This window comes from Haliotis rufescens, unplaced genomic scaffold (genome assembly GCF_023055435.1).
Source record: "Haliotis rufescens isolate VD_foot unplaced genomic scaffold, xgHalRufe1.0.p SCAF_15, whole genome shotgun sequence".
Classification (NCBI taxonomy): Eukaryota; Metazoa; Mollusca; class Gastropoda; order Lepetellida; family Haliotidae; genus Haliotis; species Haliotis rufescens.
Genome location: NW_025963835.1, coordinates 32,426,720 through 32,440,269, shown reverse-complemented (window position 1 = coordinate 32,440,269; position 13,550 = coordinate 32,426,720). Strand labels below are relative to the sequence as shown.

General features: G+C 39.4%; 1 protein-coding gene across 2 annotated transcripts in view; it reads left to right on the top strand.

Moving 5' to 3' along the window:
- The first annotated feature begins 8,087 nt into the window (after nucleotides 1-8,087).
- Nucleotides 8,088-13,550, top strand: part of LOC124132038 (LIM/homeobox protein Lhx1-like) — a 58,231-nt gene continuing 52,768 nt past the window's right edge. For both annotated transcript variants that reach the window (XM_046495620.2, XM_046495619.2), the window contains exons 1-2: nucleotides 8,088-8,626; nucleotides 9,660-9,862. In XM_046495620.2, coding sequence (XP_046351576.1) covers nucleotides 8,457-8,626; nucleotides 9,660-9,862 — 373 coding nt within the window. In that variant the 5' untranslated portion in view covers nucleotides 8,088-8,456. The remainder of the gene's footprint in view (nucleotides 8,627-9,659; nucleotides 9,863-13,550) is intronic.

The window sequence follows — 13,550 nt, the reverse complement described above, 5'->3', positions numbered from 1 at the left end:
GCTTGGGTAAATGAATAATCTCACTGTTATTGTGTATCATGTATTCCCATATAGCCTGTAAGTCACATTTGTATTTAAACTTTCAGACACATATCATCCAAGTTATCATCGTCGTATCCTCCTCCTCCTCATCATCCTCATCCTCATCATCATCATCATCAAGGTCATCATCATCACAACAACAACAACAACAACAACAACACGTGAGAACACAAGACCCCATCACAAGAGACATGTCTTTGAAGACTGCGAGGTGTCATCATTGCAACACAAATCCTTCACACTGATGCTGAGTGAAACATATTCCTACATCCATCTTGTCAACAGTAGGCAATCAAACAGTTCCTCTTCCAGTCGCATCTTTGAAGGGGTGCGTCTTCGGCGCAATGTTATCATAGAGCACCATTATTGACAAAATATTCAAAATATTCCACAAAAATATTTCCCCATTCTATTGAAACTCTTGAATGTATTATTAAATAATATTATTATTTACAGATTAAAATAAAAAAATGCAGCAAAGAGGGTTTGGGTGATCCTGGCACAGTCAGGCTGGTTAGGCTCATCATCAGCTCAGGTCCTTGTCCCCTCTACACACAACTTCTCCCAGGAAGCGCTGCCTTGTCAAACCCACCCAGAACTTTTCGGAGAATGTGAAAACACTGCAGCCTTCTGTATTATCCAGATTGTCAGAAGGCCTGTATTCCTGGAAGCAAACCCGGGTACTCTCCTAATGTCAGACAACAGATTGGGAGGTACCAAACCTAAGACACCGAGAACAATGGGTCGGACAACTTGGTACTTGGGATTTCAAAAGCGAGGGCCGCATATTTGCCAGACTTTTCTTGAATCTTGTCAATCACATTAGTGTCAAAAGGGACAGAAAATACAATAATATAAAAGATTTCAGCACAGACACAATGTTTGGCGCGGACTCGGGACACTACCTACGTCACCACAACCTTGATCCTAAATGGACAACAGACTTTGGAGAATATAGAATGTTTTTCAGACTAAGATCAAATCTCTGAAATGAAATTATTTTATAACGATCTTTTGCTTACATTTTCTTCTCATATACAATAGAACGAATCGCAGATAATTTCTTAATTTCCTTACACTGAAGAAATCTAGACTTGCCAAAGTATTGCAGGTAGGCAAGAGAGTATGAGGGACTATCCTCCATTAAGTACACTGTGATACGATACACCCGCATGTGTAGCATGATACGCAAACGGTATTTATTTAAGCGTTATGAGGATGGAAAGAAAAGGCTCGACTACAGTCGCCGAAACAATGCAAGCATAAGGTACAAACGCACATATCATACCCGCATCACATGCATCACCATCGAATAACGATTTCTTGTTTGTTTCACTTCTCGCCACCATCAGACATAGGTGTATACTTTCTTTTGCCCGGCAGTTTACATCGCCAACATAAAGCAACCGAGACAACAAAAACACAAGTACCAGACAAGCATTAACATTGTAAACACTGTAATACCAATAGCATTGAAGACGAGATACACTTTTTTAATAAATTGTAATCTCTATTTGGATCTAAGAGCTTGTGATGGAATCGTGCCTCGTCTTTGAATCAAACTTTCAGATCTTGGTACAGACCAAATGAAATATCTAATGGAGTGCGAGGATTTGTCAACCCATTAAGCCGTATTGATTAAGAATATGTTTATACGTAGTATGATAAATAATGTTCACGGTTGTTTTTTGTGTAGCTCTCTCTCTCTCTCACACACACACACACACACACACTCTCTCTCTCTCTCTCTCTCTCTCTCTCTCTCTCTCTCTGTGTTAGAAACCAAAGTGTTTATACACAGGGTATTTGTACTATTTTAGCACTATTAGTGTTTTTATTATAATTGGCCGTTTAACGGTAACTGGTGTCCAAGGGTGGGTATAACAATATGATGTGCTTTCATGATGTTTTTTTTTTAAAGTGTATGCACGCTAGACACCTAAAAAAAAAAAAGAGGCGACCAGTTTCCTTGATAAAATAATCATTCAGTTTAAAACTTTGAAAAAGACATATTGTCTTCAAGAATAAAACTTTCGCCTGGACAGTGAGAGAAACACATGGATTATTATCATTGTGAATCATATCATTCGGTCTGATTGCGTCATTGGTGCTTAGTAACAACGCTACCAATGACGTCTATGACATTTTGAAGTAAACAAGGTGACTAAGACTCATAGTTAGTCATTGGTAGAGTCGTTATGAGTTTTTCTAAACTTTATAATAATCATGATGATAATGAAAATGATGATTCTGTTGATGAAGATGACAACGACGTACATCGTCATCGTCGTCATCATCATCATCATCACCTTTGTTCCGTGTCATAGACTTTACAGGTGAGGCTTGGGTAAATGAATAATCTCACTGTTATTGTGTATCATATATTCCCATATAGCCTGTAAGTCACATTTGTATTTAAACTTTCACAATTAAGACGTATCCTCCTCCTCCTCCTCATCATCATCATCAAGGTCATCATCATCACAACAACAACAACAACAACAACAACAACAACACATGAGAACACAAGACCCCATCACAAGAGACATGTCTTTGAAGACTGCGAGGTGTCATCATTGCAACACAAATCCTTCACACTGATGCTGAGTGAAACATATTCCTACATCCATCTTGTCAACAGTAGGCAATCAAACAGTTCCTCTTCCAGTCGCATCTTTGAAGGGGTGCGTCTTCAGCGCAATGTTATCATAGAGCACCATTATTGACAAAATATTCAAAATATTCCACAAAAATATTTCCCCATTCTATTGAAACTCTTGAATGTCTTAAAAACATTGTCTCCCTCTCCCGAAGGCAAAGCGGGCCCCGTTAGATACCATTGAAGTTCGGTACACGGATATACTACCAATCGCCCGGGGGGTCGGGAACTCAGTAACGGGGGTGGCTCTAGGTCTATATCGGGGTAGGAGATCCAGGTAATGTTTACACAAGATGCAACTTGGCGGTCACTTTCAGACAGTTTTGTTGGAGGCTTATTTTCAATATTTTCCTTCGTCACCCAAGGACTGAAGTTTGTGCCCCGAGGGTGAGGTCTGATCGGGGTATGTCCCACCCGTCTGTCGGGGTGCACACAGCAGCTTTGATCCCCAGTGCTAATGGATTTACCCGGGGATCTGTGTTTTTGTAGCAATTACCCTTAAACTGTTGCCAAATGTAGTTCAAATAGGTAAATACGTGAACAAAAGGCCGTAGAGCGATACATCTTAAAGGCGCTTTGTGTAACTTCAGCTGCGATGAATGATCATTGTTTTCCCCTTTGTCTACCCCCGACCCGAACAAACATCCCCCCTGAGTTCCTGAACACCTTACCCCGGGCCTCGATACAGCTTCACCCCCATGATCATTTCACGCTGCTGCGAGAGACGAGTCTGGCACCAATCTCAGCGGCACAAACTCCCCCCGCACCGGGGTGGTTACGCCGTGACGGAGGGGTGCTGACTTTAACGTGTATGCGCTACATACATATTACATCACCCATTAATAGAGATTCTGGACACACCTTGCACCTCGCACCCTTCATAACCTCCGTGTCAGAGGGTATATCTAGATTCAAGCATACAACATACCGGTGTTAGATGGAGATGGCAGCATGCTTACGTTAAACTCGACTGTCAATGTTGACGATAATTATTGTAACCGAATTGACAACTACTGGACGTATCAGTGCGCGAAACACAATTCAGAAAGTGGTGAAAAGCAAAAAATGTTCAATCTGGGATAATACCTTCCCCATAAAGTACAGATTCTAACACTTTTGGGGGTTGAGTCCCGTCCGGGATTCAGCGTATTTCTGGATGTGGGTTACTTGAAATTAAACAGTTCAGTTCACTTTATTTCTCTGAAAAACCACCAACAGTGGTACAAGAGTATATATATATATATATATATATATATATATATATACAACATATAATATACAATGCAGATCAAGATGGTAACAAGCCTAAAATAAATAGAAATTAAGCAAATAAAGTAATAAAAATAATCATCATCATCAAAAGAAATAAAATTAGACACCTTAACGCAATAATGAGTTCAATTTTATGATGTATCTGGACAGATGTTTCAAAGTGGATATATTTTTAGGTGATAACGTTTTACGCCATTTACACAATTCAATTATCCACGATTTAAAACAACAATGGTGCCGTGATCTCCTTTAATAAAAAAGGAAAAGGTTTTATGAATAAACAACCGGGCAAAATAAAGCATTCACTAAAGTGATGGCGGCCAAATGTGAAACAAACAAGAAAGGGTTAGTGGGTGGTGAGGTATTTGATACGGGTATCACAGTTGTGTTTTAGAACTTAAGTTTGAGGTGTTTCGGTGACTGTTTTCGGGTTGTAACGCTTTGACAACGTTTGTTATTGTTTGGTCTGGTCCAAATTACAAGTGTATATGTCTTTTATCCGGCAGTTTATGTCATAAATGTGCAAAGGCTTAGAAGAAACACAATAATCGAAAGGTCGCTGAGACAGAAAATGTGGAGTTTAAGCGCGATGCACAAGTGGCGTGTTTAGTCTGGTGCTAAATTCACTGAGTATTTAGCTAAGAAAAATATTTTATAGATCTGTTTTATTTTGAAGGAATTCAGAAGTTAGATTTCATCAACATTCAGCATTCGATATATAATCTCATAATATAAGTGTATAAAACATATTTTTCAAATTTAATGACAAATCTCTTGACACACACGACGCAAGTCGACTTGAATAAAAATTAAATGAAATCAATTGATATGCGTAAACTGATTTAGCGATGAATAAACGTTGATCGATTGTTGTGATCAATACACAGCCGACGTTAATCGCTTACAAACGCCTCCACATGGAGATGTATATAGGGGAAAGCGCACCCGTTAAGTGAGTGTAATCATCGATTGATTGGGCAATTACAGCTGTTGTAACGCCGTGTAGTTTATATAGGGGTGTGTTATCGTGAGCATAACAATGCTGAGGGGTGGGTACATAGGGTCATAAACCCGTCCCCTACTAATAGTGTATACATGGAAATAAACCCCTAATGGTCACGAGTGACGATCGCCGTACAGCTCTGTCTTTCGTGATGAGGTTCAGCGTTCATTGACTGGACTTAGCGATGTGGTAGTGATTGTTGGAATGTATAACAGCCAACATTTGACACATATATGACATGATTGAAACTTTAATGAAAAAAGGGACAAAACTTTAGCTTTAAATGGGTTTGAAATGAACAATCACATACGATGTTTTGTTATATTATTTTACGCCGCTTTTAGCAATATTCCAACAATATCACGGCGGGGGGCACCAGAAATGGGATTCACACATTGTACACATGTGGGGAATCGAACCCGGGTCTTCGGCGTGACGAGCAAACGCTTTAACCACTACCCTAACCCATCACCTTAAACTTCCTCAACACAATCTATATTACTCAACTACTACTACTACTACTACTACTACTACTACTACTACTACTACTACTACTACTACTACTACTACTTCTACTACTACTACCACCACCAACGTCACTACTGCTATAATAACAATAATAATAACAACAACAACAACAACAACAACCAGTAATCAGTGAAGTAAGGTGGTGTAGTTAGTTTTAGTTAAACATTCAGTTAAACATTTTAGTTAAACATTCAATGCCTCATCAACAACGCAGTGTTATATCTCATCTTCAAAGCCTCAATAACAATTCAATAAACAAATCGATTTTTTCAAAAACGGTTCATTTTTCAAAATATTCAAACAGAATCAACATTCAATCAGCTACGGCTCTCATCAACTGTCCATAAAATGCCTTTTGCAAACAGTACAAAATTGATGATATTTTCGTATAACGATGAATTTCGTATCAGAAACCGAAGAGTGTTTGAGAGGCGATTCGGCCGGACTCACTTGCGATGTCGTTGCCTGAGACTATATGATGATTAAACCTCGTTTAACTGTATTGTAATACCTCGTGCTGAGGACCAGGTGTTGGGTGCTGATTTTACTAAATGTACATTTATTTCAAATAAAACAAACCGAACACCTAGTAAAAATGATAATGATCTGAAAAAATTCCCTTCACGTGCAATGTGTCGCGCGAAAACGAATAGTTTCGTTTCTTTGATATTTACCGGTGCGAGAAACTTGTTAATGTTTCCGAAATGATAATTTAACGTGGCTGGGATTACGGCTTGTTTTGGACGGTGGTATGGGTCATTAAACTCTGGTTTTCGTTATGCGGGTGTTTGTTTTACGGGTTCAAAATGCAAGGTTGGTGTTTTTCTATAATCATTCAAACTCATCTATGATATGTATCGTGGTTGTGTGGACAGAAATCACGTCACCATGTGCCGCACGCATGAAATCAGATGCCCCTTTGTTCTCAGGTATATTCTCAAAACTCCTGTCAATAAATGAATACGAGATACAGGTATCCAGTTTTGCTAGCTTTAACCACATATTGTAGATAGCGCTTTAATTATACAATTCAATTATTTTCTGTTTCAAGTTGATACAATGTGTATAATTAAACCATCAGTCCAAAAATGCACAGTTTCAGATTGGAAATATTTGATCTTATTTAACTAAATGTTAAATATTTATGATTTTTTTTTCAACAAATACCTAGATATTAAAATTGCGCCATGTTAGATAGCTTGTGAAACATCTGGCTCCGTTGTTTGTGGATTTTGTAAGAAGGGTCGCGTCAGTTCTTGACAAGTTTCGCTGTATCCGGATTACACGTCGGTGACACTTCGCAGATACCAACATGGCGGGAGAAGTGGTCAACTCACGTGGTCACCAGCGTGCAGTGAGCCAGCACGAGATTACCATCTGCCAGCTGACACCCGGAAACTACCCACACTGAGACTTTGGGTGGGTGACCATTGGTCACCTAGACTAACATCTAGTCTCTGAAATGAACATATCGTACAGAAAAAAACAGTTGTTCAGTTATCTTAATAAAAATATAGTAAAAGGAGCCCAGTGACTCTTTTCTTTTTCCTGATACTGCAGTGATCTAGACTTGCCAAACATTATAGACTTGCATGGGCTGTATTTGATATATTTGTATCAGACAGACTATTGGTCACCCTGCTTCCTTCGAAATGTCAAAGACGTCATTGGTAAGCTTCTTACTAACACCATTGACGCAATCAGAGTGATATGATTCACAATGATAATAATAAATTTGTTTCTCTCACTTCCAAGGCGGTACTTATTCTTGAAGACAATTTACTTTTTAAACTGAATGATATTTATGTTACTGTCAATAATATTATAAGTTTATAACACACGTGCAACCTACGGAAGTATGTTTTATTTGATTTCTCTCGTTCGAGTAAGATGCGTTTAGTATCCGTAGTATACTTTCTTAAATTGAAACTGTAACAGGGTTACAAACGTTTACAAGTGGACGTTATGTAAACGAGGGTACGAGAAACGCTCCCCGCCATCGCGACAATGGGGTAACTGTTTATATTAAAGCTATACTAATGGCCTGTACAAACGTATGTGAAATGGAATCTGCATTAACTTGCTTTTAACAGGGTTTTGATCACAGCCATGTAACGAATGTTGCACTTTGAATTTGTAGGAGATTCTCACTAAAACATCACTTCCATACTGAAATGTTTGCTTGGGGATTTATGGGTAAATATTTCGTTTTCAGCAGTGCGTTGGAAATCCGATCTGTGTTCTTCAAGAATATATATACAATGACGCGAGAGTGAGAATGTACATGCTGCATAAGCCCTACTCAGGGCCCTACTGAGGGTAGGGTGTCGAGGGGTCTGTCTGCCGCAGGGGACAGGCTCACTACTACCCTATGAGAGATCCTTGTTCAATCTTTAAGAGCCCGCTCAGTGAGTGGCTGGTGCAGCGATCGCCTGTCACAACAATGCTGAGCTCTGATTGGTCGACGCATGTGAGTGTGGCGTGTTCAATGGGCGATCAGCGTGAGGGTTTCTATGGAGACTGTGAAGGTGATTGGCAGGTGCTGGCTCCGCCCCTTCAGCGTGTCATGATGTTATGGTACACGAAAACTTTCAGCACATATTCCGAATAAGAGGACGGGGGATCGTGTGTGGAGTTTCAGGGGCAGACATGCAAACCCGGACGTGAATGAACAATATAGGATTCTACCCTAATCTTCGGACGTGCGTTACATGTTATAGGGATAGTCTGACACAAGACGGGACATAGTACCACAGCCAACAGCCTGACATTCGGATTGCAGTACCTCTCGCTGTGTGTAAGTGGTATACCCGCTACACATTTTTATCTTTGGCGTACTTGTAAGTTAAAAGGCTGGCACTGTCAGTTGACCCGCGGGCTTTGATCCCGACCCTCAAGTTGGAGCCTGTGTCACGGCCCGTGGGGTGCGTCAGTGATTGTGAGGGGGGAGCGATGGTGCAGTGCGCTGGGTGTGACCGACCCATCTTGGACAGATTTCTATTGAATGTTTTGGACCGAGCGTGGCATGCCAAATGTGTTCAGTGCAGCGACTGCAAAAGTAATTTGACAGAAAAATGTTTCTATAGGGACGGGAAGTTGTACTGCAGAACAGATTTTTTCAGGTAAGAAACTGTATTATAGTAACAGTAAATTCTATTGAACTGACACGGCAATATTGATAGGTATTGCCGGCGGTCGGCTGTGGTATTACGTGACATATATTAACACATTTAAGTTCAAAATTGTGTCAACTTTACATAGCTATTTGATGTAATTTCAACGGCTTCGCGTGTCAATAATGCCATGACTACAGTTGAATATCACCCACTCACGTTGTCGTGATGAAACGGCTTAAACATAAACAGAGTGTCTGTTCAAAATAATTGTCAATATTTTGAGTTTATCTTTGTTCTATAATTCTGTTACAGTTTTCAAACGCTCAACAATATTTCATCAAAGTTTTGATTTAAATTGAACTGGTACTTAAGTTTTTAATTTCAAGCTCGAGTGGCGCCGAGAGATAGCAATTTGAAATAGTCTTAATTACACATGTGGGCTATTTCTATTTTCAATAGAGTAGATTAATTATTTAGCCAGGTCTATTGGGAGTTTATCCATAACCTGTTATAACTCAACGGGGTCATTTCCTCAAAGATGAGGTGTGGAAACATCGTGATCGATGCTCTGGTTAGACCACCTTGATTACTTTTACACAGGTGAAACACGGTAGGTATATAGGCATGACAAGATACATATGTATATCTAATTGACGTTCATTTCACAGAATATGAACTTATATAATAACGTTCTTGTTGAATTTACATGTTCAATGGGAATGTAAGTGTTAAACAAGAATTCTCGATCGAACAACACATACAGATGTTAGATTTTACTCTAATACAACTACACAAAAGATGACTTTTTCGATAAAATAAGAACATATTAGTCAATTGTATTAAAACATTTCCTTGTTCAATATCCGTATCATCAGATTGGACCCTTTGTCTAAATACCAAGGAGGAACATATGAGAGCCTATACAATTGTACAATACAATGTGAACGTATAGCAACAAGGAAACTGTTCATCTAATATTTGTTTTCAATACAACGCCCAGTTTGTCATTAAATAATTGTTTAATTTTTATTTTTTTCAGACGATACGGAACAAAGTGTGCCGGCTGTACTCAAGGTATATCTCCTAACGATCTTGTGCGCAGGGCGAGAAACAAGGTGTTTCATTTAAAGTGTTTTACGTGCATGGTGTGTCGAAAACAGTTATCTACAGGAGAGGAACTCTATATATTAGATGAGAATAAATTCATCTGCAAGGACGATTACATCAACAGCAAGTTTTCAGGTAAGAGAAAGAACACGGTTTATGTTTTTGCATACCTTAATACCAAGTTTTACCAATAATACAAACTATTTGCACATTGCAGACCCCTCCCTAACAAAGCATCCCTTTAAGAAATATTTATTTTATCCGTCTCTGTATTTTGCCACTTTAGCATCCCCCTCATACATAACCCCCCACAGCCGTTTGATACAAATTGCCGGTAACCGGATTGTTTGTCAGAAGTTCTCGCAAATTAACTTAATTTTATTCTAGGCGATAATCGGCTCACATTTTAGCATGCGGTCTTCGTAAACCTGTATCTCTCGTGCTAATTGGCTCATGTTTAAAAGCCGGATAGAGCGGCGCGTGCCGAAACCATTAAATTCGATCAGCGCCTCGTCAAATAGATAAGTGCCTATATTCAAGATTCAAGTGGGGATTGTATACATACCAAATAAATAAACAATCTGACCCGATATCTGTCTTATTACTAAAGATTAGTCGTATGTTTGTTGTGTTGAAACATAAACCCTAATATTCTTATTGTTAGGGTTGTGAGTACATGAATAAAACCGTATTCAAATACAACAACATAGAACACGATAGTGGTATGACGAACCTCACTTAAACTCGAATGTACTCATATTTCTCAGGCGCTGAGCGCTTCAATATGAATAGTTCTCAACATTTTTTTAAATTTTATGTTTGAAGCCTTTTTCAAAAGGAATTCTTGTCATGCACAAGTCAAGCTATATTGTTGCTTAGAAGGATGATCAAAGCTGTCTATATCCACAAGGTTGCGGTAATGACACAGAACATCTCGCTGATGTAATACACTCTCCTCCGTCGGATCCCAGTCTATGTAAGGCACTGTGGTACGCTCACTTACAATGCCTGAAATATTTTTCATAGCCTTGTTGAAGTCAAGATGCTAAAACACATTGCGCTGACTCGATATCAGATTAAACGGGGTGGCGAATAGGGGTTAGTTCGTCTGGGTGTTAAAAATGATGACTTTATAACACAAATTCAAACAAAAAGATGTATTTCGTTTTGGTCCGTAATTCAAGAGACCTTGGAAATTAGTCTCGATATTGTATATAATAACATAATTGCCTTCTTTAGTTCGTTTGTTTACTTTGGGTGACGTAATCTTTAATTTGAAATAAAACGGCAAATGATTCTTCTTTTTATATTGATTTAAATATTGATAACATTTTCGAAACTTTGGGGAATTAGGAGTTCATCATTATAGTTAAATGCAAAACAATACTTGGTTGATATCCCCCGCGAACGCGGCAGACAATGTTACAATGTGTCTCCTCGTTGTTCCGACGTCTAACTCGATGTGACGGTGCCGGGGAGAGGCGAGGAACTGTGACACCAACAGATCCCTCGCCCCTCCTTACAGGCGCGGTGACACCGACGATCGAACTGAAGAACTTGCAACAATAGGACTTGTGTCGACAATGTACTCGGAGCCCCTACAATAGCAAGTGGGGCGGACTTCTGTTAGATTCTTTGGTCAAGTGCTTCCATCGATTGAATCTATTCTGAAATCAGAAAGCAGGACTACCCAGAGGCACTGTCTGAATATCTAAACGTACAAAATGTCGAAAGTCGTTCCTGGCATGCTATTACCATGCACCGTTTCTAAACTATCCCTCAATCTTGCCCTGATATGCTATCATATTAAGCTTGCGCATGGAAAAGCGTTTAGAAATATTTGACGATTTTTTTCTCTCTAAATATCATTCCCCCATTTAGAAAACTGCGTCCCATTCACGGCATCCGTCGGTCACATTGCGTGGTCGTGAATAAGCATTTACTCTGCGGCGACAATGCCCGTATAGAAACATCCCCGGCCATCAACGTCCGTATCGCCAACAATGAGGTACATTGATAACTCATTGGCATATTGAACGCCAAATGGATTATATCACTGATAAGGGAAACGCTAAGATAACATCGCCACGGTCTGGTGGATGTCACTACTTTCTCTATGTTCCGTCAACACAACATAATAGTCACATCGAATAACGCGGACTGCTCGCCAGATGAGAAATCGAATCTGTTTTAGCTATCAATCAGATATGTTTCTGTTTGGTTTAGTGGAAAATACTTGAGAAAAATACTAGGATGTGCTTGCAGTGTTTTAACATTCACTGAATAAACAATGCCAGCTGGAATTGTTTAGGAGTGGACATATCTGATGTCACTTATACTGATAGCAGTTTGAATATAATCACCGTCGCCGTGTTCCGTGCAGATCTTGCGTCATAACAATAGGGGCTGGGAAAAAAGGGTAATCGTTTAAACTTTAGTCTTTGACATGTTTCATAAATAATGTGACACGTACAAAATTGTATTGAGATGTCTGCAGCGGGGAAAAATAATTGTTTTTTAACGAGATTTCTGAAACATTTATTCCGGAACAATAGCGTCAACAATTAGTGGATTGCAAATCGTTTAACTCGGAGAATGGTTCAGCGTAGAAAGTATAGGTATCGTGGGGAGATGAATTTGGATCCTGTTGAATTATAGCGTTCTGTGTTTAGACCAAAGGATACCAAACCCTTAAAGCTTATTTTCAAAACAAACCACAGGCTAGAAGAACAAGGTGGTCATTGAACATATGGATGTACGTGGAGCCCCATCCACGCTAAAGCCTGGTAAAGGTGCCATGAGGTGGTACGATAAACAACATAAATATTCTCCATCAGCTGCTCGTGTGAGTTTGATGCCGTTGTACGCATAGGGGCCCAGTCTACGGGTGGTATCCCTAGCCCTTTTAAGTTGCCCCTCTCACAGCGTTAGTGAACGGGAAACATGTATATGGGGCTTTTACAACTGCAGTGAACGTGTCCGGCATTGTTGCATTATGGCCGAGCGACAAATTTACCCGTGTTTTCGCCTTAGCGTTCTCTGTCCGCTTCTTTTTAAGCACCGAACCAAGAACGAATAAAACTTTACGACATCTGCGTACAAGTTAGGACAAAGAGATGCGTCTATGTCGAGAGTTTAGTTCCGAAACGTTTATGTTACTTCTAGAACGCAAGGGGGTATACTCTATAGACAACCCATTGCTTCTCATAAAGAAATCACAGGGGAGTTATACCACTGAAAACAATACAGTTGCGATAGATAAAAGCGAAGCCTGTGAGATGATACGTATTTTTAATGAATCGAGAAATTTTGGGCCTCTAAATAACACCGAAGTCTTGAACACAAACGATGTGCCACTTCGGCGGCTCCTGTAACAACCGGAGCACGTAAACAAGGAAATAAAAGTTATGTTCATTGAATAAACTTTTAGAATTTTATTAAAGGAAAATTGTGCAATGGTAGATAATTTTACTTTGATCTCGGGCTATTGGAAAACATACATGCTGAGACTGAAACTCGCTGTCTGTGCGATTGTTGTGTTGAACATGTGCTTCGGGCCATTTGCCGTATGTATATCGATGTTTGGCTGGGATCGATGCGTGATATACCTAGATGCACACCCAGGGTTCTGAGACATACATAGTGGTCCACCACGAATATTTCACATGTAGAATTGCAAGATTTAAACATGTATATGATTATCAATACAAGTTCCTGAAAATCTGTGATATATATTTTTTCACTTAACGAATATTTTATTTTGTGATGTTTATTTAATTATTGTTTACGGTAATCTTTTTTATTACACTTCAATGAATTGATC